General features: G+C 58.1%; 1 protein-coding gene and 2 non-coding genes across 3 annotated transcripts; 2 read left to right on the top strand and 1 right to left on the bottom strand.

Moving 5' to 3' along the window:
- The first annotated feature begins 220 nt into the window (after positions 1-220).
- Positions 221-23,902, top strand: LOC129077884 (NADH-cytochrome b5 reductase 3). Its single transcript, XM_054582481.1, has 9 exons — positions 221-313; positions 7,931-8,062; positions 10,767-10,839; positions 11,216-11,322; positions 13,573-13,702; positions 14,181-14,264; positions 14,444-14,529; positions 18,362-18,461; positions 22,739-23,902. The coding sequence occupies exons 1-9, from the start codon at positions 293-295 to the stop codon at positions 22,909-22,911; spliced, it is 906 nt and encodes a 301-aa protein (XP_054438456.1). The 5' UTR covers positions 221-292; the 3' UTR covers positions 22,912-23,902.
- Positions 16,657-16,759, top strand: LOC129077989 (U6 spliceosomal RNA). Its single transcript, XR_008529921.1, has one exon. It is a non-coding gene; the product is annotated as a U6 spliceosomal RNA (small nuclear RNA).
- Positions 23,903-26,735: 2,833 nt separating the features above from the next.
- On the bottom strand, positions 26,736-26,885 carry LOC129077986 (U12 minor spliceosomal RNA). The gene has a single exon (XR_008529919.1). It is a non-coding gene; the product is annotated as a U12 minor spliceosomal RNA (small nuclear RNA).
- Between the last annotated feature and the right edge of the window lie 153 nt (positions 26,886-27,038).

Genomic DNA, 27,038 nt, shown 5'->3' with positions numbered 1-27,038 from the left:
TTTACGTTGGCAAACAGGGCCCAGAGGAGGCCAGCGTCGCACCCTACACCGCAACGCAAGCAGGCGTGCAGCCCCGGACCCGCGGTGCGTCTCTGCCAGGCCGCCCACTCAACGTGCGCCCGGAGGCGGACGGGGCGGGTCCGCGCTTGGCCTCCTGTCCCCGAGCCCGGACTGGGCCCCGCTGGGTCCCGCCCTCCTCCACGGGTGACGCGAACGCGGGGCGGGCCCATCGCGCGGCGGCCCCTCTGTCTCGGCGGCGGCGGCGGCGGAGCGAGCGCAGCGCGGCGCCACCATGGGGGCCCAGTTGAGCACGGTAGGCGGCGAGGGGCGCCGGGCGCGGGGCTCGGCGTCACTGCGGACCGGCCGGCATCCGGACCTCGGGCTCCCGGGGTGCCGACTACGACCCGGCGGCGAGGGGCGGGGCGGCGGGGCGGCGGGGCCGAGGCGCGGGGGCGCGGCACCCCTCCCGGCCGGCCGCGCCCTGGCCCGCGGCGCCCCACCCGTCCCCACCCTGGCGTGGGCGTGCCGGTGGCCGCAGTGACTCACGCCCTGGCGTCCGGAGCGGAACCCAGCCCTCCTGCCCTGGGGAAGGGGGCGGCCTTGCCCGCCATCCTCATCCCTGCCTGTCCCGCGCATAGAGCCCGGTCCCGCGAATGGATCGGAGGAGTGCGTGCGCGTGAGAGAGAAATCTGTGATCCGGAAGTTTGTGTGTGACTGGGACAGTGTGCGTGATGTGTGACTTGTAATGTAACTTGTGAGAGTGAGCGTGCCTGAGCAAGTGTGAATGGAACGTGAAGGTGGATGTGAGTGTGAGCGTGTGTGAAAGTGAGTGCATGTGAGTGCGCGTGCACATGTGTGCGACTCTGTGGCTGTGTGAAGGGTGACTGGGTGGGAAGGGTGAGCATGGGTGTGAGACTGAGGGAGGCGGGGCGTGTGTGGCCGGCTGGGCGAGCGGCTGTGGGGAAGCGTGAATGTGGCTGGGTCGTCTGCGCGTGTGAATGGCGTTCTAGTGTGAGGGTGTGTGTGCCTGAGTATTTGTGAGAGTGTGTGTGATGTCGCTAGAGTGAAGGGATTTTAGCAGCCACCGCCCCTGGGCCCGTCTCCTGTTAACCCAGCCAAGCTCTGCAGTCGCCTGAGAGCGGCGAGAGGCCTGTGCTGTTGGCCGTTTTGCAGATGAACGTGGACGCAGACTTGGCCAGCGGCTTGTGGCAGAGCCCGAGTTTGTGGGCTCCGAAGTCCACTGTCCTGCTGTCACTTTTGGGTCAGCCCAGAGCTTCCTCCCCCTCCCCCCAGGCCCACCTCCTGTCTGGGATTTCTCAGAAGCCGCCCGTGTGGGGGTTGGGGGCTTGTGCTCCCGTGGAGACTGTACCCAGGGGGCAGCCCCCACCCAGGGTGCTGGCGGGGCGGGGGTCGGAGGCTGGCACTGGGAGGACTAGGCCTTGCACCTCCAGCCCCAGCCCGGGCGCCTTGGACTTGGAGGGCGCCTGCCTCCTCCCTCTGATGGTGAGGCTCCCTCGAACGAGGCCAAAGGCTGTTTGCTCAGGAATGAGTGGCCCAGTCCAGGGCTCTGGTCGTTCAGACCAAGGGGCAGCCTTGCCCATGGCAAACCTGCGCACCTCCTCCTCAGTGTAATGTCCTGACCGTGTTCCCAGAATTTGCCTTCCCCTGACCCCCAACCCCAAAGCACTTTCTCACCTTCCAGCCAGTGTCAGTTGGATCCCTTGCTGTTCCCAGAGTGTGGCTGTTCCACACCTTGTCAGCCAAGGCCCTGTGGCAGCCGCCGTGTGAGGGGCAGAGCCCCGTCTGGGAGTCAGGAGACCTCACCCGTCCAAGCATTGGTGGGAACTGCCCCTTCCTCGTGCGCCCTGCTGGCCTCCCGACTCGGCCCAGAATCCCCACAGCGGACCCCAGCCAGGTCACCCGGGGCAGCGGCTCCACGCAGTCTGCAGTGGGCCAGCTCGGGCGGCTTTGCCAGGCATCTTATCTGGAATGTGCAGGCTCTGAAGGAAGCCTCCTCCCACACTCCAGTGGGGCCGCACCGAGGGGTTGGGACTTGAGCCTGCCTACCTGGGGGGAACATTGGGGACGGTGATCCCTCGGCCCCCAGCGCAGCTGCGAGTGCTCTGTGGACCCACCACCACAGGTAGGGTGCAAGGCTTCCCACGGCCCCGGGCACCCTAGACCTCTTCTGTGGCCCCGGGGAAGCAGGGCGCCCTGTAGAGGGCGACTGCTGTCCACCTGCCCCTCCTGGGTCCCCTTCTGCAGTTGCAAGCTGGGAGCTCCTGCCCCCCGCCCTTGCAGAACTTCCTCCACTCCCTCCCACTTCCTAAAAAGGGGACCAGGAGGGAGGTGACCACACACACCCCGGCGGGACAGCTGGCAAGCAGGCAGGTGAGCTTCAGTGCAGGGAGCCGACACCTGGGGAGGCCCGGACCTGCCAGGTGGGGGTCCTGGCACATCCTTCTGCTCACCCCGACCTGACCTGGGCAGAGTGGATGCCAGGATCCCAGCGGGGAATTCCTGGGGGAAACAGCTGGGCAGGACACCCTGTAGCCGGGAGCAGGGCCCCCGGCTCCTCAGGTATGGTGGGTGAGCCAGGGACATCCAGGGCCTCTGGCACCCCATTGCCCTACCTACCCCCCGTGTTATCTGAGATGAGGAAGGGCAGATTGCGGTGGGGGGGAGGTTGGTCCCTGATGGGGCAGAGCCCAGCCTGCAGAGCCTCAGGTCAAGGCCTAGGAGGCAGCCGTTTCCCAGACCCCCAGATGGGTGGGGGTATATGTGTGTGTATGTGTGTGTAGGCCTGTGTTTACTTGTACATACATGTGTTTACATGTACGAGCGGCATGGTGAGGAGGAGCTGGCAGGGAGGCCTCGGCCTCGGCCATCTGCCTCCTGCTTCCTCTGCCTGCGGCTTGCAGGGGTGGGGGTTGCTGTGGACAGGAGGGGGCTCAGCGCTGCTCCTCCCCCAAGCCATGGGCACAGCCTCTGTACCCCTTGTGCATCTGGTAAAGCCTCCGACTCTGGAGACCAAGCCTTCGCCCCTCCACAGCACCCCTTTCTTCGCCCGTGTCCCCCCACTGGCCTGAGCTGCTCAGGGGTGGGGTCCCCAGGCCAGTGTCCCCCAAGCCCAACACAGGCCCTGGCAGGTGTGCCCACAGGCACGGGTGGCCTGAAGAACTGAGGGCCTGCCCACAGCTGCCTCCTGGGATAGGAATTTGTGGGCATACGAAGTCCTCCTCTGCCCTCTCGACAGCCAGGCAGTGCCCATGGGCGCAGAAAGGCCGCGTGGATCGGGGCCCGGTGCACGGACTCGAGCCAGACACCTGGACTCCAATCCTGACCCTCGGGATTGCCGCCCAAGCCTCAGTGTCCTCACCTGGCACAGTGGTTGTAATAGCTCCGCCACCCGGGGTTGCGGGTGACTGGCCCTGCAGAGCCCCCCGTTGTGGGGGGAGGGGACTGACATTTGCCAGCTGCCCAGCAGTGGCCCCCGTCCCACCAGGGCTCTGGGAGGTAGGTTTGCCTGGCAGGTGAGGACACAGCCAGGGAGCAAGGGCCCTAGGCGCCTGGCCTGTGCTCCCCGGACGGATGGCCATGGGTTTTTAAGATAGTGTGCACTATGTGCGCCCCGCCCTCCCCAAGCGGTCTGGCCTCTTGCCCTTGTTCTTGAAACTTCCAGACAAGTCAGAGAGAGGCTGGGGGGTAGGGCTTGTTGTCCCCTCGCATGTTTACCCACAAATAATCATTGAGCGTCCCTGCTCTGAGCCCTGGGGACACACTGGTGGGGAGACACACAGGTCCCCTGCCCTTCTGGGCTGATGCCACAGGGTCTGCTGTTGTGTGGTGACTGTGACCGTGCACACGGGGAGCTGGCCCCGCTGTCTGCCCAGGGCTGGCATCCAGGGCGTGCGAGGCTGGCGCCTGGGGTCCAGAAGGGCTGTGCAAGGGCCGAGACCCGTGTGCGGGACCTGCCCTCGGAGCTGTTGACATAAGAACCTGTCTCAAGGCCCAGCACTTAGCACAGGCCAGCGTTTGTGGGCTTGGGGCAGTCAAGAAATGTGGGGTGAGCGACCGACAATCGAGAACCAAAGCTCAGGATCCACCCCGGGTCTCCCTGAACCTCAGTTTCCCCATTTGTCGAGTGAAGAACGCAGTTGGCCTGTCTCCCATTACTGTGGGTCAGTGAAGAAATGCAAGGGAAGGTGCCTTGCAGACAGAAGCAACTGCAGGCCGAAGGGTCTTTGGTTATTGAACTTGGCTGTGCACTTAAACAGCTGTGCTGGGGGAAGAGTAATCTCCTGGGAGCACCATACACAGCCCCAGTTGGTTCTCAGTGTCATCTAAGTTCATTTCCAGGGCTCCCAACAATGGTGATTTCCTGCGAATGTTACTTCACTCAGTGTTTTCCTAAACAATGTTCCCCATGGATGTGGCTTCTCATATTGACCTGGGAATGGCTCAGAGCAGACTGGTCCTCATCCGCAGGGCACTCACAGAGAGGAGCGGAGGCTGTGGAAGGCTGCCGACCCCCGGCCGGACTAGCTAGCGAGTGCCCGTCAGGGAAGAGTTGACATTTGAGCTGGCCTCTGGGTGATGAAGAGGAGTTCGCGGGTTGGGAGGCAGGGTTTCGGGTTGCAGTGGGCGGGGGGCGCTGGGCACAGAGAGGGCGGGTCGGGAAGAGGTCTCTTTGAGCTTGACAGGCCTGGGGTTGCGTCCTGGCTCCAGACCGACTTGTTGCGTGACCATGGGCAAGTCGCTCGGTCTCTGAGCAACAGGGACAACGCTGTCACTTGCCGTGAGTGTGGTCCTCTGAGGACTGGCTTTGGTGTGACTGGGACAAGTTATTGATCCTCTCTGGGCCTCAGTGTCCTCACAGCACCTATGGCCTGGGGTTGAAGTGAGGATTATCCCGTTTCATACCTGGGGCATTGTACCTTGGGGACATTGGCCATGTTTGCTCTGTGCATGGCCTTTCCCCGCCTCGTTTCCTCCCCAGCTGTCCATGGGAGCCTCCTCACACACTTGAGGAAGGTAGGGACTGGAGAGGCAGTTTCTCTCCCGAAGTCCTGAGCTGGGGCCCACCCCCCGAGTCCAGGGCTGCAAGCCAGGGCCTTAAATAAGACCTGGGTGGGGCGAAGCCCCACATGATACCCAGACACGGTAGGTGCTGGTTAAAGGGGCAGGTGGCCCGGGGTAGGCTGCCAGCCTTCCCCTTCGACCCTTCCGTCACCGACCAGGGGCCCCGTGGGGCAAGGCCTCAGCTGCACCCAGCCAGGGAGAGACGCCCATTGTTCTGAGCCCAACAAAGGGCCTGTCACCTCAGCCGCAGCCAGGCACCTGGAAGTCACTGGGCTGGTTTTGGGGGCTGGGCGCCAGGCCGGTTGCGGGATCTTGGTGGCTCTGCCCTCCCTTCACTTGGGCGTTCCAACTCCCCAGTGGTACGGGCCCCGTGAGGGAGGCAGGAAAAGCTCCTGTGTGTGTACCCACAATTCCCAGGTTATAGAGCCACCACCGCCATCTCATATTCCAGCTCCCCGCACCCAGGAGGCGGGTGGGGTAGTGGCTCTCACCTTCCTCCTACAGAAGAGAACGCCCAGGCTCAGAGAGGCCTGCCTGGCTTGGTGGAGAGTGGGGAGGTCCCCCAGGAAGAGGGGGGCAGTAGGGCTCGGCCTTGAGAGGTGAAGGTCACCTCGCCCAGCCCTGCACAGGGCAGGGACCGCCTCCACGGCTGTGTTCTGCAGAATGCGCTACTTCAAGAGCCCCGCCAAGGAAGCAGAGAGGCTCCCATGGAAGCAAGGAACGTAGCTGTAAGCTTCCTGGCAGCCAAGGCAAAAAAGGGGAACTTGCAGGGTTAGGATAAGAAGAACACACACAGTCGTTCGCTGAGGGAACTGAAGTCGGGGAGGTATCCCAGGGAGGGGGAGTGAACAGCTGTGAAACAGATTTGAGAACCACTGTTTTGTGGGAACCTTTGCGTCTCAACCTCACTCTTTGGTACGCCAGCCCCCACTTTTTATTTTGAAATAATTTCAAGCTTATGGTCAAGTTGCAAGACTATATAAAGTGTTCTTGCACACTCTTCATCCAAATGTTAACACTGACTATATTTGCTTTATTTGTGTGTGTGTATATGTTTTTTAACTATTTGAGAACATTATAGATATGATGCCCCTTGGCCCCTAAACAATTCAATGTCTTTCTCCTGAGAACAGGGACATCCTCTTGCCTTGCCACAGGGCAGTGAGCGAATCACGGAAGTAACGTGGATACAATGTCAACATCTGTTCAGGGCCAAATTCATACTTCACCACGGTCTCAGTATTGTCCTTCGTAACTTTTTTCCCTCCTGGGCCAAGATCTCATCCAAAACCACAGCCCACTTTCAGTTGTTGGCGTCATTATTCGTTACCTAGGGCTGCATGAAAATGATCCCAAAGTAGGTGCATAAAACAACAGAAATTTATCCTCTCAACGTTCTGCAGGCCAGAAGTCTGCAGAAGCCCAAGTGTGGACAGGGCTGCGCTCTCCGGAGGCCCCGGGGCGCCCTCCCTGCCTCTTCCCGCTCCCCTCGAGGCTGTTGGCAGCCTCAGCTCCCTTGGCTTGTGGCCACATCGCTCCGGTCCGCCTCCGTCTTTGCGTGGCTGTCTCTGAGTTTCCTTTCTCTTGTGTGGACAGTTGTCATGGGATTTAGGGCTCACTGGGATAATCCAAGGTGACCCTGAGTTTAATCACATGTGCAAAGACCCTTTTTCCAGATGTCACATTCCCAGGACCTGGGTGGACATACCTTCTGGGGGCTGCCATTCAGCCACTCAGAGCCTCCGTTAGTGTGGACCAGCTTCTCGGACTTTTCTTTGTTGTTTGCGGCATGGACGTTTTGAAGAGTCTTGGTCAGTTATTCCGGGGAACGGCCCTCCCTGTTTCCTCGTGGTTGGAGGCAGGTTGTGTGCCCCTGAAGGAAGCCCACGGGGCAGCGGCGGGCCCTTCTTACGCTGCGTCAGGAGGCGCCCGATATCTGGCCCGTCTCCTGTGGAGCTCGCTAGTTAGAGCGCCTGCCTGCCAGGTTCTGCACTGCAGGTGTGAGCTGTCTTGAGGCCTTCCTGGTTTTCTCCCCGAGTCTCGCTTGTCGTCCAGAGAGCCGAGGCTGCTCAGGTCCTGGCTTCCAGGTGGCCCTGTGGGGTCGAGGGCCTGCCTGGGGACCAGGCCTGGGTAAGGCATCTTCCATGGCTTATTTCCATCTTCGCAATCCAGGAGTATGGCTTATGGTCCCCATTTCACACATGGAGAAACTGAGCTCAGAAGGCTCCGTGATCCGCCCAGGGCCAGACAGCTGGAAAGGGCAGGAGGCCTGTCGCCTGTCTTTGCCAAGGGGCTCCCTCCTGGTCACTCTGAGCAATGAGCTATCCTGCCATGGATTGTGGGTTTTCTCTGTTATAGAAAAATCCAAACCACCCCTTAGGGTCCGCGCGAGACTGAGCTGTTGGGGGGCAGGGCGTGGCAAGGAGGAGGCTCTCTGGCCACGCAAGAGCCTGAGCGAGGGCCGGAAGTTGCAGTGTGTCATTGCGGAGGCAGGTGGCCTCAGGTGGCTGTGGTGGGTTGCTTCACTTCTCTGAACTTGTTCCGCCTGTAAGATGCTGGTGAAGACACTCAGGATCTCAGGGTTGTCATGGGGTAACGCAGGGGCAGGGCCCAGCCTGGTGCCAAGCAGCTGCAGAGTAAGGCCCTGATGGGCTCCCGGGTCTGGGTTTTGTAACGTCTCCCAGCCAGTTCCCTGCCTGAGGATGGTGAGAAGAGGGCGTTCCCGACAGAGGGGACAGCAGGACAGGGGCACGAAGCTGTCCACCGCAGGGTGCGTTGGAGGGAAGGGCAGGCGACGGCCCCTCCCCGTGCCCGCGCTGACCTGGCGGGTCTGTCCCTGTCGTTTCAGTTGGGCCACGTGGTCCTCTCCCCAGTCTGGTTCCTCTACAACCTGCTCATGAAGATGTTCCAGCGCTCCACCCCGGCCATCACCCTCGAGAGCCCGGACATCAAGTACCCGCTGCGGCTCATTGACAAGGAGGTGAGTGCCGGCCTTGCGGGGGTCGCCGTGCGCGGCCCCCGGGGCGCCTCTCTCCTTGTCAGCACCACAGCCGTTCCCAGTCGCCTCCTGAGTGCGCAGGGCACGGCCCCTCTGATGTAGGTCCTGTTATCTGCCCCTGTAACAGACAGGAAAAGCAAGGAGATGTCCGTTTCTATGGCTGCCAGTAAGCGGCAGAGATTTGAACCCAGGTCTCTGGCCACAGAGCGCATTCTCTGAACCACACTCACTATCCCACAGGAGGTCCGAGGGGGAGGGGCTCCTCAGGACTTTTGGGTCCAGGCGCCCATTTAATAAATGGGAACACAGGGCGACGGTGGGGGGCGGAATTTAGGTCACACCGTAAGGTAGAGGGAGAGCCAGGGCCCAGGCTCAGGCCTCCCAGGGGCCTTGGGTGCTTCGAACTGCACTGTCCCTTCCTTGAAGGCAAGGGCTCCTCCCCTCCTTTCCGCTCCCAGGGGCCTCAGCGCAGGGCCTGGCGCCTGCTGCCTCTGAGCTGCCTCCCTGCACCGTCCCCTGTTCTCACAGGGCGGCTCCATGTGCCCCTCCCAGAGGCTCGCTCCTGCCGCCTTGTGTGACATTTCCCTTTTCAACCTTCTGATCCTCATTAAGAACCATCCCCTCCCTCCTTTGCCCTGTGCCCCTTACTTTCCCCTATCAAAGCCTCTCCCTGGTGCTATTTCTGGTCACCTGCAGCTACCCCAGGAAGGGTGTTACAGGGGAAACTGAGTCATGGAGCACAGAAAGTCACCTGCCCTGGTCTCCACCCAAGTCTCAAATCTCCCCAGCACAGAGCTGGGCCCCTGCGGCTGATGGGTGTGTGTCTGTAATCATACCAGGAGCTCGTAGGAGGGTTGAAAACCAGAGAGAGGCAAAAAAAAAAAAAAAAAAAAAACCCAAAGAACAAAAACTCACTTTCTTCCAGATGAGATCACGCTTATTCTTTAGATATGTTTTAGGCACAATTTTTTCTAACTAAAATGAACCCATTGCCCTGGCTGGTGTCCTGCGAACCAAAGGGTCACCAGTGTGAGTCACAGCCAGGGCACAGCATGGATTGCGGGCTAGGTCCCCAGTCGGGGGGTGTGCAAGAGGCGACCAACCAATCGGTGTTTCTCTCCTCTTTCTCCATCCCTTCCCCTCTCTCTGAAAATAAATAAATAAATGAAATCATAAGGGTTTTTGTTTTGGGGGGGTTTTAAAAAAGTTTATTTATTCTTTTCTAGAGAGAGGGGAAGGGAGGGAAAAAGAGGAGAGAAGCGTTCACTTTGCGGGACGATGCCCGACCCACGGGGCCACGCAGGTCAGGGGTGCTTTTGATACTTCCGCTGTGCTCCGCCGCGGGCGGGGGGAGGGCCCCTGCGGCCTGCCCTTCTCTCTGAACTGGATGGGGCCCGGGGACGGCAAGGTCGCCCGAATCGCGGAGAGTCAGTCTAGTGCTCAGACCATCACAGCGAGCGGCCTCCTGGATCCAGCCCCAGGCGGAGCCAGGCACAGATCTAGCCTCCTGATGCCGCTTTGGTCGGCACGGTCATTATCAGTGTCTTTCCCTGACTTCTGTTTTCCTCCCCAAAACTGCCTGGCTTGTGGGTTTCTGACCTTGAACTCAGGACCGGTCCATCATCCTGGAATCTGCTCCCAGAAGCCTTCGGGCTCTGTTGCCCAAAGTGCAGAGGCTTCCAGGGGAGGCAGCTTTGGGCCTGAGCTGCTGGATGAGAGAGACCCGCCGGCCGCCAGCAAGGCCTTGTCCGAGTGGTGGCCGGACGCCGTCTTTCCTGAGGTCCAGGCCACCGCTTCTGCTCACACCCTTCAGTGATGAGCAGTGCGCTGCGCTGTTCTTTGGAGAAGTCTGTGTCCCCGCCACCCTCTTCCGAGTGAGAACTCTGTCTCTGTCGTGGACCTTGCCGTGTGACCTAGCCTCGTCTGAACATGTGCTGGACACGTACCTGTCCTCCAAACCGTCCCTCCGCGCCCGCCCTCCTGGCCGACCCCCTGGCCGCCTGCTGGAGCCCCGGTCAGGAGTCAGGGTGCCGGGCTGGGTTCCCAGCTCTGACCACAGCTTGCCTGGCCTCGGTTTAAGGCCACTCAGAGGGGTTTCTGGGGCTTTAAGTCTGCCTTCTCCCTCTTTGCCAGCCTCTGCCCCAGCCTTGGAGGGGAAATGGCTGCCACCCTCCCGCCCACAGACCCGGGCGGTGAGGCCACCCTGCGCCCTGCCCTCTGCTGCCATCCGCAGCTGCCCTGGTGCTTGGGTGGCTCTGAGCGGAGCGGTTTCTAGAACCCCTCTCTTGAACATAGGCCCGGGCCCGCAGGACCTTGTCTCAGCCCTGCCCCCAGTTTGCCAGTCCGGTCCCTGGGTTCCTCCTGCCACCCCAGGACGTTGCCCCTGGAATTTTCTGGGCCATCTGGCAGCCTCCCTTTGGGATCCTGAGTTCACTTCCTGCTCTGCCAGTCTTGCTGTGTGGCCCAGGGCGCGTCGCTGCCCTCCTGGGGGCCGGGGAGAGCAGAGTCATACCCAGCGTGAGCCTGACCTGTCCACGCACATGTTGGTGCAGGTTTTGGGTCCACATGTGACAGCATCAGTGTCTCTTCTCTCAGTGACTTGGGCCCCCTGGGGAGGGTGGGGACTCTGAGGTCTGGCGGCCCCTCTGCCCTGGGTGCCATCCAACAGCTCTGGGCCTCTTCGTAGGTCATCAGCCATGACACGCGGCGGTTCCGCTTTGCCCTGCCGTCACCCCAGCATGTCCTGGGCCTCCCTGTTGGTAAGTGTGGCCCCAGCCCAGCCTGAACGGAGGCGCGTGCTGGTCAGAGAGGGGGGAGCTTAGCACTTCAACTAGGGAGATCAGGGAAGGCTTCAAGGAGGAGGTGACAGGTGCCGTGGGCCTTCAAGGCTGAGTGTCAGAATGAGAGAGGAAATGCCCTGGTGTCCTTGGCGGTGGCACCGGCACAAGTGATGGTGTGGTGGCAGGAAGCTAGGACGTGATGGGAATCGCTGACGGGGGCGGGGGGAGCCAAGTCAGGGCGAGGCAGGGCAGGCTTTGGGTGCTGCGGGGCGGGTGTAGGGCAGTGGGTGGCCAAGACGCAGCAGCCCCTGCTGGGATGGTCCCTGACCCAGGGTCCCCTCCCCGCATCCTGCAGGCCAGCACATCTACCTCTCGGCTCGAATCGACGGAAACCTGGTCATCCGGCCCTACACGCCCGTCTCCAGTGACGACGACAAGGGCTTCGTGGACCTGGTCATCAAGGTGAGGTGTTGGGGCCACAGCCACGTGGGGACAAGTGTGGGGATGACCCCTTCATAGCCGAGGCCTCCAGGGGGCCCCTGTTCCCCGCAGCCTGGTCTCTGAAGGCCCGGCGCTTCCTAGGCCTGGTGTCTGAGTGAACAGCCATTTGTACTTTGTCAGCAAAAGCCACGTGTGGAGGTCTCGGCAGAGGGCAGGGGCTGGGGCCCAGGCTAAGCGTCTTCACACAGGGCAGGTCACCTGCAGAAGGGGGACCAGGGAGGCCGACCGCTGGTGCCTGCACGGTGGCCGGGGCGCCTGGTCCACCGCGTTCAGTCTCACGAGCTCTGTGACCAGCAGGGCCCTTCCTGGGCACATTTCCTGAGGAACGTGCCACAGACGTGTTAGGGGTGCGGTGTGAGGAGCTCGCGGGGCATTGTCCGGGGTGCTGAGGCGAGGGGGTGTGCTGGGGGGACGACACGGCCATTAGAGGCAGCAGACCAGGGAGGCACAGAGCACCCAGCCAGGGTCTTGGAAACATTGCGCTGAATGGGAAGAGAAGCGCCGACTGTGCCCCGGGCCATTTTCACAACCGTCGGGAACACAGACTCCACAGTCGCGAACCCCCTTCTCTGATGGCACGTCCAACAGATGTGGACCCGCCCAGGCTGGTGGGCGTGGGGTTGTTAGAGACCATCCCCAGTCAGGGCCCAGAGCCCCACGGCCACCCTGGCTCAGCACCCCGGGGCCCAGGGTTACTGTCTGAACTCCGCTGTGTGCGCCCCTGGGGGCCCCTCCCTGCCTGTTCGCAGGTGGCAGGACCGAGGCTGAGCCCCCGCTGGGTCCTGGGCAGGCACTGGGTCTGTGAGGGCAGGAAGGGAGCTTGGCCTGTGGGTCCTGGGTCCCTTCCCAGCCTAGTGTCATTTAGACCCTTTGCGGGGTGCCCAGGCCTGGTCGCGGGGCCCTGTCTCAGCTGGAGAGCTGTCAGTGAACGTGTGATCCAGCGGAGGTCAGTGCTTACTCCAGGGGACGGGCACATGGCACTGAGCATCTGGAACAGGCCCCAGACCTGGGGCGGGAGCAGGGTGGTGACGAGAGCTGCTCCCCGATTGGGCAGCAGCGAGGTGAGGGCTGGCAGCTGAGGAGGCAGAAACTGGGTGAAGAGGGAGGAAGAGGATTTTCAGGTGCAAAGGCCCTGCGGTCAGAAGGAAGCACAAGGCCTAAAGCAGCCACAGGGTGGTGGATCAGGGTCAGGGTGGGTCAGCAGGGCCAGGCAGGGCCTCGGAGGCCCTGGTAAGGTTTGGGGCTTTGTCCAGAAGCAAAGGGAAGGAGGTGAGGGTTCGGGCATCCGTCCTCACTGACACCACACCAGCTGGGTGTGGAGCTGTCGGAGAGATTCAAGTAGAGGATAAAAAGCCCAGCACAACCAGGCCCCTCCCGGCTTGGAGACCTCGCTGGCTGCAGTTGGCTCCTGATAAAGGTCAGAATCCTGGCCTGGCACACAGTGTGCTCTGACCTTCCTTCTTCCCCCGTACTCCCTGTCCCCATCCCCTTCCACACAGACACCTCCCCGAACTGCAGCCCCATCGAGTGGCCCGCCCTCCCCTGGTGCACAGCCCTTCCGGCTGCCTGGCTGTGGTCGCCCTCCTCGATCCTCCCCTGTCGTCTTTCCCCTTCTCTGCCCACGCTCCTGCTGGCCCTTCAAGGCCGTGAAAATGCCCCCCGGGGGCCTTCCCAGCCCTGGGCTGGGTGAGAGGCTGCTCCTCTGTCTCCCCATCTCTTTCTCAGAGGGTTGTAGCACTTCCTTCTTTCCAAGCTGAAATCCCCGAGGACAGAGGGCAGGAAATTGTTCTAAGAGCCATGTTTCTATGACAGCATTAAATGGGAAGAACTGAACATCCACCGGGAGGGCGTGGCCGGCCAACTTCCCGGAGCCCTCAGCTTTGCTCTGCTGACAGCTGTCAGCTCCTCCCAGCCGGAAGGGGTCAGAGAGGGAGGGTTCTTGGTGGAGCATTAATGCATCAAATCAAGCCATAGGGTTTCCTTGTATGCACCATGTTGACACATTGCATTCCAAGGATACGTTACTGGGAGGGCAGACTCCTGGGGGTATGGGGCACCGAGGGGTAAGATTTGATGGGTAGACGGGGCACTGTGTGAGAAGGCCACACACAGGCTGCAGAAGAGCCCCTAAGAGTCACTTCCCCTTGTACCCAGAGCTCACCCCAACAACCCTAGGAACAGGGGACGAAGGACTGTGGGTGTGTCTTGCAGGTTTACTTCAAAGACACCCATCCCAAGTTTCCCGCAGGAGGGAAGATGTCCCAGTACCTGGAAAGCATGAAGATTGGAGACACCATTGAGTTCCGGGGCCCGAACGGGCTGCTGGTCTATCAGGGCAAAGGTGAGTCGGGTCGGAATCCTCCGAGGACCTAGCAGGCCGCTGAATGCTGAGTGCAGGATCGGACGCTGCTGCTGTCTGGGTGGGCGACTCTTTTTGGGCAGGCTGTCTCCCCTCGGGGGTCCCAGTTTCCCCAGCTGTATGGGGGGTAAGTTGGCTGGCGCAGGGATTGCAGGCTGGCTGCCTTTGGGGGCCCCACGCAGCCCACAGACCAGCCTCATTTGGCTGAAAATGAGTGGGAAGAAGGGCTGTGCGGGAAGCCCCCGCCGTGCACCAGCATGTGCACCGCTCCCCACGCCGTCTGCATGAGAAATGCATCCTGCGTCCCTCTGGCATCTGAGTTGGTCCTGGTATCCCACCATCCTCTCCCTCACCCTAACCAGCTGGGATTGCCGCCTGCATCTTGGACCCCCAAGCGGAGCAGGCTCTCCAGCCCATCCGACCCCCAAACACAGGGCCTCGCCCCGCTTCCTTTCCCCAGGAAAGTTTGCCATCCGTCCAGACAAGAAATCCAACCCAGCCACCAAGACGGTGAAGTGTGTGGGCATGATCGCAGGAGGAACAGGTGTGTGGACCCGGGTCTCCCGGGTCCCTGGAAGGCGGCGGTGTGGGTGGGTGTCCGGGCATGGGACGGGCACGGATACGAGCCGTTGTGAGCTGCCCGAGGTCGGGGGCCGGCCCGGCACCGGGCCTGTGTGTACACAGCAGGCGCTCACTCTGCCTGCGGGGGCTGCTGTTTTGCAGGCATCACTCCGATGCTGCAGGTGATTCGCGCCATCATGAAGGACCCAGACGACCACACCGTGTGCCACCTGCTCTTTGCCAACCAGGTCAGTGGACGTTCCAAGACATACAGACCCGGCTCCTGCTGACAGGGGACGCGGGGCCTGGTGAGATGTCCAGGGCCGTGCACGACTCTGTGGGGACGCTCGGGCAGCCGGCGTGGTGGGGGTGCTCCGGGCATAGCGCGCACAGGCGGCCTGTGCAGCAGCGGGCGGGGGCGGGCTTCACAGCGCCGAGCCCCGTGTCGGACCCGACACTTGGGGGTGGAGAGGAGCCGGGCGCCTGGAGCACCCCCGACCTGAGACTTGCTCCCCTGGCTACCTCCTCCGAACCACAGAGCTCCCTCCATGAACCGCTCAGAACCCACAAGTGAAGTGGGCAAAAGCCGGCCTGGGCTGGCGCTGCCCTGGAGACGGGGGTTGTTTTCACAGGCGGGGTGCCGAGAGCCCCAGTGCACGAGGTCCCTGGGTTGGGGGTGTTGGGGCGGTGCTTGGATTTGGTCTCCCACTCCCGAGCGCGCGTCCTTCTCCCCACACCTGCTGCCCGCCTGCCTGCCTGCCCTGGCCTGCTGTGTGGCCTTGGACAAATCACTTTCCCTCTCTGGGCTTTGAGCCCGCAGCTAGAATGTGCAAGGTCATCACAGGTCTTTCTTGGTTCAATGTTTCATGACTTACTACGTGGATTTTATAAAGTGACGTCCCTTTAGAGGGAGGCCAAGATGAGACACTCCTCACCTGCGGTGTCGGGGCCATGCCCCAGCGCGTGTGCCTCTCAGATCCGATGCCCCTCGCCCCGGCCAGGCACCATCCATCTGTGAGGGAACAGCCGAGAGGGACAGGGGCTCGCCTAAGGTCTTGGACTCGCACACAGCTACAGAAAATTGCTGTGACCACCCAAGGCAGCCTCCACGAGGCTCCGAGGTGCAAAAAAGCCAGAAATCCCAAGCTGCTGCTGGGACAGCGGCGCAGGAGGGCAGGCAGCCGCTCGACTTGTCTGTGCGGTTAGTCTCGGTGGAGGCCGTCGCCCCCGTCACCTGTGCAGGGCGTGGAATCTGTAAGCTCCAGACACGGAGGCCCACGGAGGGGCTTGACCTGAGTGTGTCACAGGACGTGGTGGAACCAGGACTCGAACCAGAGCATTCTTTATGAGAAATGACTGCATATTTTAGAGAATGTTGTTTTCTTGTACACTTTTGGGAGCCTTTTTAACGCCTGGTTCAGGGGAAGCCTGTGGGTTCTGGATCTGCGTCCGTGTTCTGTCGGCGCGGTGGCTCAGGTCGTGGCGCCTCTGGGTGCTCTGCGGGCCTTCGCGGGAGGACAAGAGCGAAGAGCGCCAATGAAGTCCTGGTATTACATGAAAACCGTTGGGACCTCACGGACCTTCTAAAGGGTCCTCAGGACCCCAGGGGTTGGCAGGTAACCCTCCGAGTGAGAACTGCCACTTTGCCCCAGGTGGCTTGTTGTCCCTGCCTCCTTCCTTCATCTGAGTCAGACAATGCGGGGCCTCCACACCAAGCCTCAACCTAAAGGAAACACGACTTTCCAGAAGGACAGTAAAGGAGAGGTAGTAACAGTGAGGCGCACCTCGTTCTTGGACAGAGGGACGGAAGGCCTGAAGGTGGTGGTTCCTGATAAAGTAGAGCTCACATTCCCAGTGGGGTATTTTTCCCCCTTACATATGACAAAATAATGCAGAATGGTCTGGAAGACAAAGTATATATGCGCACTCAGGAAAGTTTTAAAAAAGGAGTAACAAGGAAGAGCTTAGCATCCTAGGTGTTACAACATACCCAAAAAAGCATCGGTACTAAAAACATGGTTCTAGAGACGCACGTGAGACCTGGGCTTCCTGGACCTACTGCATTCTGGGTAACACAATGAAAGTCCAGACTGTACTGGAACATGCTAGAACATGTGGCTATTTACATTTACATTAATCGAGACTGAGGTTAAAAACTCACGGTCACAGTCTTACTGGCCACATCGCGTGGGGTCCGCAGCCACACGTGGCCAGTGGTTACCAGGCTGGATGACATAGAGCTAGAACGTTCCCCCCAGTGCAGAAAGTTCTGCTGAACAAGTCTGACCTAGAAGCAGGCCTGAGTACAGATGAGACTTTGTACGTGATGCAGGGGACATCGCAGACCTGAGGGGACAGATGAAAACGGGCGTTGGGTGCCTCTTCGGCAGCACGTGCACTAAAATTGGGACGATGCAGAGATCAGCATGGCCCCTGCGCAGGGGTGACACCCACATCCCTGGAGCGCTCCGTGTTCTTCTGCGGAAATTATGAGCCCATGAAAGATTTTGAGGACATGAAGCCGAAAGGCTGGTCTCTTTCAGAGGGCAAAGTGATCTTGGAATGTAAAGTATTTCTTTGAGTTGAATTCCATGGAAGTTTGTCATTGACCTGTGTTCCTGAACTATGAAACATGCATATTTGAGCTAAGGAATAGTTTCTCCTGATAAGTAAATGAGTAAGAAGCACAAAAGAGGAAAAAAAAGAAAAAAGAAAAAAAGAAAGTGGATGTTGGGTTAGTTGTTGCATTTGGGAAAAAACTAAGTAGATTCCTTCTTTACCTTAGAGTACAATGAAGGTTAGGTTAAAGATGTACATGTAAAAATTTTAAAGACCCCAAGCTTTAAAAGTAGTGGCGGAGCATTTTTACAAGAAGTTTTGTTGAATGAATGGATGACTGAGGATGGCCAGGCTAAGCCAGATAGCAGTGGAGAGCCCACCGAGGGAAGGACTCATGGCGCGAGTCCTCTGCTAGGAAATTCAAAACATCAGTGTGTTCGCCCTGGCCGCCGGTGTGGCTCCGTTGGTTGGAGCATTGCCCCGAAACCAAAAGGTTGCGGGTTTGATTCCTAGTCAAGGCACATTCCTAGTTCCGGGTTGAGCCTAGTTCCGGAACCTCAGCCTGAATTTGTATGATCCCCGGTCTGGGCAGGTACGGGGGGCAACCAGTGGCTGCTTCTCTCTCCCACTGATGTTTCTCTTTCCCTTCTCTTCCTTCCTCTAAAAGCAGTGAAAAAATGTCTTCAGGTGAGGATAAAAACACACACACAAATATTTTCATATGGGGGGAAAACATAATGAAGAAAGATATATAACAAGGAACAAAACATATAATGCATCACCAATAAAAATTAATATCCTTAATATTGTTTTATAAATGAGTAAGAAGATATGATTAGACCAGTGACAGACTTGTTTATTAATAATAAAAAATAAAACGAGATTTACTTTAAATGCATCTGATTGGCATAGATTAGAAAATTACGACAGTGTGGGCAAAGGCGTCAGAAGATAGACAGTCTCAGTCATATCCCCTGGGACGTCTGGGAAGGCTTCCTGGAAGAGAGGGCAGTGGCTGAACTCTACAGCTCTGTGGCTGCCAGCTGTCTATTATTCCCTAATTTATGGATGTATAACCCAAAGGCTTGTCCAAGGGATGAGGGTGTGAACTTCATCCTTTTAAGTGAACCACTCATTATTTTACGTAGAGTATCCACCCCCTAGGGACCAGCCCATGGCTGTTTTGGTACGTTTTACTTCCTGTCTCTTTCCTCTGGGGTTGAGCGTTCCCACCTTTAGCTTCGTTTGCCACTTTCTCCGCTACCCATTACATCGTGTGCGTTTCCCTGAGACGTTAAAAGACCGTTTGCAAACTGCATTTGTAGTGAACATCTTTGTCTGCAGCCTGATCTACTCCCGAGGCAAGATGAGAAGGGGGCGAGTGTTTTGGGAGTCTGGTGAGCTAAGCCAGACCGCTTTCCTGGAAGCTGCCGAGCATATGGCCCGCAGGTGGGCGATGAGTGTCTCCTAGGGCAGTCCCTGCCGCCGTCCCTCCTGACCGCTGGCTTGTCCCCCGCACAGACCGAGAAGGACATCCTGCTGCGGCCTGAGCTGGAGGAGCTGAGGAATGAGCATTCTGCGCGCTTCAAGCTCTGGTACACGGTGGACAAAGCCCCTGAAGGTGAGCGATGGAAGCCCCGGATGAGCCGGGCGGGCGGGGGCGGGAACGCTGGCCCACAGCTCACCTGTGCTGAGCGCTCCCCTGCGTGGAGCCTTCTGCTCTCGTGGTATCCTGGGGTGCGTGTTCTCACTGTGGCCTCGTGATGGGGAGGTGGTGTGACCCTACCTCACAGATGTGGAAGGAGGGACCAGAGAGGGGGAGGAAGTGCCCCACGTTGCACAGCTAGAGAACATCAGAGACAGGGCTTGGACTCAACTCACACGTGCTCCTCCAGGGCCTGAGGCCGTCCGCAGGCTGCACTGCCCCCTCCTGGACAAAGGAGGCGGCCTTCCCTGCTTGGGCTGGGGCTCGCTGTGGGCTGGTGTCCAGGGCCAGTGCTGGGACCTGGGCTGATTGTTCCCACCGCGCAGTTTGTACCCTGTTAGGCACTTTACACCCATTTTTTCTTTGGTCACCCACCCAGGGCTGACGTATGGTCCTACCTGTCCAGGTGTTAGGCTCTTTGCCAAGGTCACACAGTTGTCTGTGGAGGAACTAAAACCATGTAGGAGGCAGGGAATGGGGGCTGCCCCCAATGACACAAGATTGCCCTCTGGGAGCTAACCTGGTTCGTTCTCCTGCCTTAGGGAGATGTGCATGTAAAACAGTATCAGCTTTGCTGGGAGGAAAGCAGCAGGTCAGGCTTCTTGGTAGATAATACTGGAGATGTTTGCTTCAGGGTCAGTAGACACTAGGGAGCGGTGGAGAGTGTGGCAAGTGGGCGAGCATATGCCCTGTCTAGAGGGGGCAGCCCCCCTCAGCTATAGGCAATCGGCTCTGCAGGAACTCAGTCCTGTAGCCCAGGCCTTTCCACTTTTTAAGGGAAGCTGAGTCTGCGTTTTCATGGGAAGTTTCTAAATGTTAGAAAAGACATTTTCGAAGTACCCATGTAGGCACCAGCTTGTCGTCTTGCTCATGGCCTGCCCGCTGCCCCTGCCTGGCCTCTGCTCCTCACACAGCCCCACGGTTCCCTGGGACTCAGCCACGGTCGGGGGGACACAGCACCCTCTGCTGCTCCCAGAAATGAGCAGACAGGCTCTGGGGGCTGGCTCCCATTCCTGAGAGAGGAGCGTCCCTCTGGAGTGCCCAGGGCAGTCCTGGGCCTCCTGGCTAAGAGCCAGACCTGGGCCTGCATGGACGGGTGGACCTGAGAGCCGTGTCCCGAGGCCTCTGGCTGGACCGGCCAGCCTGGCCCCGTGGGCTGATGTTCGAGTGGGATGAACAGGAAACAGGTTTCTTAGTCAATTACCGAGTGTAGTAGCACGTGGTCAGCAAGGCCCAGAGGAGACACAGTGGAGTCTGGCAGGGGGTTGGAGTGGAGGTCAGGGGGGGGGCGGGGTTGGTGGGGGCACAGGTTCTGGGCGTTGGATCGGAGCTGCTCTTCTAGGAAAGAAAAGAACATTTATCTTATACCCAGGTCTCAAAAGGGGGAGGAAGAGGGGCAGTTTACCTCTGTTCTGGTCACAGGCTCTAACAGTGCGGTGGGGTAGGCTGTCAGCCACGATAGGACCCGCCTTGCCTGTTGCCAGTGAAACGCCCCCTGCACAGGAAGGGCGACCGATGCTGACCCCTGCTGGTGGCACTTGGGAACGCCCTGACCAAAGCGCTACCTCCTAGGGACTAGTCGTTTTAATAGTAGAACCAGTTACGGGCCAAGAAAGGTATCATGGGTTTTCTCCTATCATTTTACACTTATGTTTATTGTTACCCTGACCCACATTTCAAGAGCAGTTAAGGTATTGCTGTAGCATGGGGTATAAGCTGAACTTCTAGATGTTGAGAAAGAAAATGGTAACTGGCCAGCCTGGCTGTCGCGGAGCGAAGCGAAGGAGCAGACGAGGGGCCAGCTCACGTGGCAAATGCAGCTGACTTATGCTTCCCCCGCAAAGCTGCCTTCAGTACACGTGTAAAAAAAAAATACACTGCGTTTAAAAGTCCTTGTAAAACTGAGATGTGTCTCACAGACCTGCACATTTCATACGTTAGCAAATACAGTTCTGTTCCGTGCAGTTTTTTACAAAGTCCTTTCAGATCTGTTGCCCTGCTATAAAAATGTTATGTGTCCATGCCCTGCCTTGTTCCAGATGGATTTTGGGCAGCTTAACAAGACTCCTAGGGTGAGTCAGAGTGGCACAAATAGAAAATAGGAGAGAGAGAAAAACAAGGGCAGGGCCATAAAATGGGATCAGGAATGAGGTTTGCACAAAAACATGGACTGGGATGCGTGCTTGCTGCAGATGGGCCACGTGTGTCATTCTGAGCTTCCCAGCAGCCAGAGTGAAAAGGGAGACGTGGCAGTTACTGAGATCAGTGTCCACGAGACACAGAATGCTCCATCGCTCAGCACTCTGTTGCCTCCCAAGGGGCCCCGATGGAGAGGACGGATGGAGGGCGGGGCAGTGAGTGTTGTCCATCTGATAGGCAAGGTCCCTCAGTCACCTCCTCCTGACCTTGGGCTTGGAGAGCTGTGTTTCAGTTGGTGTCAAAGGCTTTAGTGAAAAACAGAGACAAGCCAGATAATCAGGTGTTTGGGGCTGGAGGGCCTCATCCAGTCCTGGCAGAGCCCTGGGCCCTTCTGACAGGGGCGGTGTCCCTTTGTTGCCTCTCCTTCCCCTCGCATCGGCTACCCACACTCCTGCTTGGTCTTGCCCTCCTGCCCTCCTGCCCTCCGCCTGCTGCCTCTCTCATTATCCCCGTTGCCGCCCCCTGCCCCCTGCCCCCGCCCACAACAGAGTCAAGCTGGAGGGTCTGTCTGGGTGATCGTCCCAGCCACTGGCCAGAGCTCAGGGGCTGGCCTGGGCTCAGGCACCCACAGTGGGATCAGGGGGTAGCCGGCTATGGCGCCTCAGAGGGGAGGTCGCGTGCAGCCGATGGTGGGCATCCGCTGGTCCCTCCATTTGTCCCTCCAGGGCTGAGCTGCTCAGCACAGGAGCCATTTGAAAGGACCGTGGCTGCATGGCCAGCATGTGCCCTCAGTCCCCAAGTAGTGTTTGTCCCAACTGAATGGTGAAGAACCGTGAAGGAAGGAGCGCTTCATGCTGGGTCCCCTCCTCACTCATCCAAAAGAAGGGGCAACTTGTTAGACAGCACGTTTGAAGGAAGGCAGGAGACCCCCTCTCACTGGACCGTATAACCCTGTGCAGTAGGCAAGATGGCACTGTGAGGACAGATGTGGAAACTGAGGCACAGAGGGGTTGTTTGCCCAGCAGCCTGGAAGCCAGAGCTAAAGAGAAGCGGTGGGCGTCTGTAACGCTCCTCTTCATCTCTTCTGTCCCCGACACGGCCCCCAATCGTCAGAGCCCCGTTCTCCTGTTAGACTCCTGCCAGCCTCTGTCCCTGTGAGTCCACTGTGTGCCCGGGCTGGGCAGTCCCCTCCGGGAGCAGCTCCGGCAGCGCGTCAGTTCCTGAGGGCCCGTGTTGGACTAGAGCCCCTGCCAGCCTCACCACGGGCTCTGTCGGTCACTAGGAGGAACGAAAGAAAGTTCCAGATCTCAGGTGAAACCTGGAAAGACACCATGTGTGTGCATGTGCGAGACAGGGAGGCAGGCAGGACCGGGAGGGAGTCGGCGCTGCTGCGTCTGGAGCTTTAGTTTGTATCTGGATCTGGCTATTTTCAGGCTCACCAGCTGCTTGTTTGGGACTATGCCTTCCTTCATTATTGATTGAGCAAGTACTACAGGCGAGGCTGTCTGAGCACTTGGAACACAGCTGTGAACCAGACAGGGCTCCTCACAGGCCGATGCCCTGCTGGGGGCAAGAGTCAGACAGTGGGCGTGTGGGAGAGGTATCAGCAGAGAATGTCACCTTGACCAGCCTGGGGATGGACACTGGCTTGGGGACGGACATCCAGGACCTGAAGTTCACATCCCTAGCTGAGTGCATGTCCTATTGTGTGACCTTTGTGTGACCTTAGAGTACTCAGTTCGGGGTCCTCTGGGCCTCGGTTTCCACGTCTGTAAAATGGGATCATCAGCCACTCATAGGGCGGTTCTGAGGGCCACCTGAAAGGCCACATGGAAACTGTGATAGGGCTGCGTTTGGGTCATGGGCGAGCCAGGCTGGGCCAGGGCATCAGAGGGACGGTTATCCTCGTCACGCTCCGACCACTGTTGAAAGGAAGGAGGTGTTCCCGTGTGGGAGCTTCATCGGCCGGGGGCGGGGGAGGGTGTTGGGCAGACGGGCAGTCCTCGGTCAGCCCCAGGGCCGTCCTTGGGCTCACGCGGTCTCCTGCCCCACAGCATGGGACTACAGCGAGGGCTTTGTGAACGAGGAGATGATCCGGGACCACCTGCCGCCCCCGGAGGAAGAGCCGCTGATACTGATGTGCGGACCCCCGCCCATGATCCAGTACGCCTGCCTGCCCAACCTGGACCGCGTGGGCCACCCCAAAGAACGCTGCTTCTCCTTCTGAGGGCCAGCGCTGGCTGCCCGCCCGCCCAACCCCACCGCCTGCTGCGCGTCCTCATGTGCCCCGCCCCCGTCCGCCCCTTCCCGCCACCTGTGATGTCACCTCCCCCTCATCTCACACTGTGGCCTCAGGCTCAGCCTGGCCCTCCCATGCCCGGGTGGCCCTCTGCTGGGCTGGCCCCCAAGGGGCCCCTTTGGGAACAGGGCTCTGTTACAGTGGGCCACCACAGCCACCTTCGGGGCAGGTCCCTGCCCGACCCTCACTGGTTCTTACCAGTGATGCCCGGCCCGGGTCCTGCTCCTCCCTCATCCCCACACCCCCCACACTACTGGGCCAAGGCCACCAGCACGGTGTTCCATCCGCCCCTCCCAGAGCAGGCCACTGTCTGGGAATAAACAAACATACGGGCAGTCCAGAGTTGCAGGTGCCAAGGGATCCCTGCCATCACCTTGGGACCCTCGCCTCGCCTGCCGCCCCTCACTGCCTGCCTCAGGGCCAGGCCAGGCCTTAGCACCTGACACTACATACAGGTAGCACCCAAAAGTCCTCTTGGCAGGGACTACTGCGCGTGAGAGGCTGCCCCCACCTTAGGGCCCAGGGAGGAGGGGGCTGGCCAAGGGCCCCTCTGACTGGCACATGGGCCCTCCCGAAGCCTCCACGGTCTCCCCAGCACACCCAAACACCCGGCAGCTTTGGGCGTTCCAAGCTGTCAGCTCGGTGGTTGGTTCAACCGCTTTAGCGTCCTGGGCCACCAACCCTGATGGCAGAGCTAAGGCAGAATTAATGTTTATTTATTCTTCTGTCCCAAACCCACCCGTCCTGCTGCCTGCACCCCAGCATGGGGGAGATTTTGAGCAGAACCTCTTGTCTGAGCCACATTCTCAGTGGCCTCAACCGTTGCCTTTAGACAACAGTGGGTTAGCCTCTGCATATCGGCTTTTTCAGTCATTTATGAGCAGAAAAAAACGTTGAAATAAAACTTTGCTAGTATTAACCTGCTGCGGCTACTTGAGGCTTCAGTGTGGGTCCCTATGGGGGTGGTCGGAAGGGGGACAGCATGGGGTTGAGCAGGGCCTGGCATTTAGAGAGTACAGAAGTATACATGGGGGGAAAAGGCCAGATGTGCGGAGGCAAACATTAATGACTTGAATGAAACCACAGATCCATCCTACAGCTGCTGCTTTTACCCCGAATGTCAGAGGAGCTCTCACCATAAACCTAGCTATAGCGAGTCCCCTACTGTTGGACAGTGAGGCTTTTTTCAGTTTGTGGATTTTGTAAATAACAGTGGCATCTTTACTCTCCTTCCAGGCTGTTTCTTTTAGGACAGATTCCTGGAGGCAGAAGGCTGGGCCAGGGGCTTGGACCCTGGGAGGCTCAGGGAACAGAGTGAAGGCCTGTGTGGGTGGAGTGGAGGCGGGAAGAGGAGGGGACGGGGAGCTCACAGGAAGAAACCTGAGGCTGAGCTTCGGAACCCAGAGAAGCCCCTTTGTTCCTCTCCTCTCCTATTCTGTCCCCAGTGGTCTGGACTGTGGCAGACCCCATCCCGTGGAATCCTCCAATTTACCACTGATGAAATAATGAGTAGTTCCAGACACCAAGTGCTGTCAAGAAAAGGTGATTCCCTTTAGAGGAGAATGCCCGGAGCCCTTCTCTGAAGTGGCTTTTATTGAGAATGAAATACAGCATGCATGCAAAGCTTATCAATCAATGCCTAAAGGCTATATTTACAGAAAACAGAGATCATAGATAACAATTGCAGGAACACAGATTTGCCTCAGGTCAGGGGCTGTTAGATATGCTTTTGTCAGGTGGTAATGCTCCTGAATTTAGGAATTCATTCCTTTTTGGAGCTTAAACATCTGGTTTTTCCTTATCAGGGCAGTGCAAAGCATAGCAAGGCTTCCGTGGATACAATGCATTCTTTAGGCCACATTTCCCATGGGAACCCTCGGTGTTAACATCGGATCATGCCTGCCTCCAGCATTCCCAGTTTTCTGGTGGAAACTTACAGCCCCTTTCAAGGCCTGGCATACGTGGGGCTACAATTCCCGATACCACACAAAGTGGTCCCCAACATCTGGAAAAGGACCTGAGCTTGGGAATCTCTGGCCCCAATGGCCCTTCTTCATACCTACTGTGTGCTGGGCTCTGCTGAGCAATAGACATACAGTAGGTCTCCTCACTCCTGTCTCCATCTGGAGGAAGAGAAAAGAGGCCTGGGGGGGAAGGGGGTTCTGAACCTGCCTGAGTCCACTAGTAGCTGTCTCCAGGAGCAGGGGAGAAGGGCATGAACTGAACCTGGTCTCTCTTCTCTCCTGGTCTGTTTCCCCATCTGCAAAAATGAGTGTGTGAACTAGGTTGGTGATTCTCCACCCTCTCAGATCTGATACCTTTTTAAAATAACATTTATAACAGCCCCTTTAACCTCCTGAAGTGAATTCACAGGTAGTACCACCAATCTACACACAGACAACTCTCTAACTATATTATAAGAGAAGGAGAAGAATTTATAAAATGATGCACATTTCAGCCTGTAGATGCTGCCCAAGTCATCCCAGAAAGGTAGGTACGGCAGGGCCCAAATGCCATGTCCCTGAACTAGCACAGCCCCAAATGCGGCTATGGTCCAGGCACTGCTGGTGCAGGCCAAATTTTTCCAGGCAGGCAAGGCGGGATGTAATCCTTAGTCAACTTCCAAACAAAACGGCACCCAATTCCTTGACTACTGCGCAGCTGCATTGTTGGCAATTCCATGTTTTTTCACACTGCACGAAGTCCTGCGTGTTCATACAAGAAATGGAGTGAAGCCTGCCTCAGAATCGCAGCAGGCCTCTCAGCTCTGGGGATGTCGCCAGGTATGGAAGACTGTCCCCATCCCCACGTGACTGAACCCCTGTCATCCAGACAGCCAAACATGACCCAAGAAAGCTCGGAAATGCCCCCGAGGAAAGGCCACCTCGCTGAGAACTCAGAATAGGCTCATCTCAGTTAACGGTCCTATTGTGCTGGCTTCAAAAAAATCATTGAACTGACTTTTTTTATATTTCACTTAAGAGGCTACACAGGGCTTTAACTCCTTCATCCTCTGCCCACTTCCTGGCTCTTCCACACCTGTCGCCACGCTCCAGCTGGCCCGCAGCTGAGACCGAACCTGGGTGCTTCTCCTCCTAGGAGGGAAGGGCATGGTGGTCGCTGTTCGCAGCTGAGAAAAGGAGGCCCAGCCAGCAAGCACCCATTCACGCCTTCCAGGTGGGACTTGGATTCCCCTACTCCGTCTGGTGCCCAACCTCAGACCCCATGGCTCTACCATCGCCCAGTTTTTCCATGGAGCTTCTGGTGCCAGGTTTTTAATTGCAGCGTGATGTTCTGTCAAGAGTACATGACTCCTTACTAACCAATTTCACCTTAATATTTTTTTTAAAGAGTACCTAACTCCACTCGCAGTGTTGGACTAAGAAAATAGTAATAACATTAACATAAAATTCATAGAACACTAAATCCATGCTGGGCGCTTTTCTATAGACGTCACGTGTATTTTTTTTGATTCGACAAACGCGTCAAGCCGCATCAAGGGAATTCCACGTAAAATCAGTTTAACCCTCGCAACAACCTGTGTTACTCGCCCAATTCTAAAGATGAGACAGGAGCAAGGAGATGAAGCTATTTCCTTGTAGTCTCACCACGTGTTGACTTACGGAGTAACCCAAAGCCTTTTCTACGTTTTTCGATCCCAATCAAGCGGCACTTCCGGCTTATAAAAAACACCGACCACTTTTCACTGGTGTCTTATTTTCAACTCCGTCTGCTTTTAAAGCGTAAAGGGACGGGCAGATCGCGACTCCCAGGCATCCCGCAAAGTAGGCGGGTCACCTTAGGGGCAACCTTTACCCGCTCAAAAATTCGTCTCACATTAGCAGTGAGGATTCGGGCGTCACCCCGAATCGTTATTTTCCTTACTCATAAGTTTAAGGCATAAAGAGACACTCCCGTTACTTCCTACATAATGAATCTTAATCCCATTAGTCCTACGGTGATTATGAAAGTTGATCATTGAACTGAGACCCCCGTTCCTTTGAAGTTAGTCTTAATACTAGTTAATATTTTATGTCGTTTTTCATTTTACTTCT

This window comes from Pteronotus mesoamericanus, unplaced genomic scaffold, assembly GCF_021234165.1.
Source record: "Pteronotus mesoamericanus isolate MK-2021 breed Mesoamerican mustached bat unplaced genomic scaffold, CSHL_Meso_final contig_702, whole genome shotgun sequence".
Lineage (NCBI taxonomy): Eukaryota > Metazoa > Chordata > Mammalia > Chiroptera > Mormoopidae > Pteronotus > Pteronotus mesoamericanus.
The sequence above is the reverse complement of the archived record's forward strand: the minus strand, read 5'-3'. Positions and strand labels throughout refer to the sequence as shown.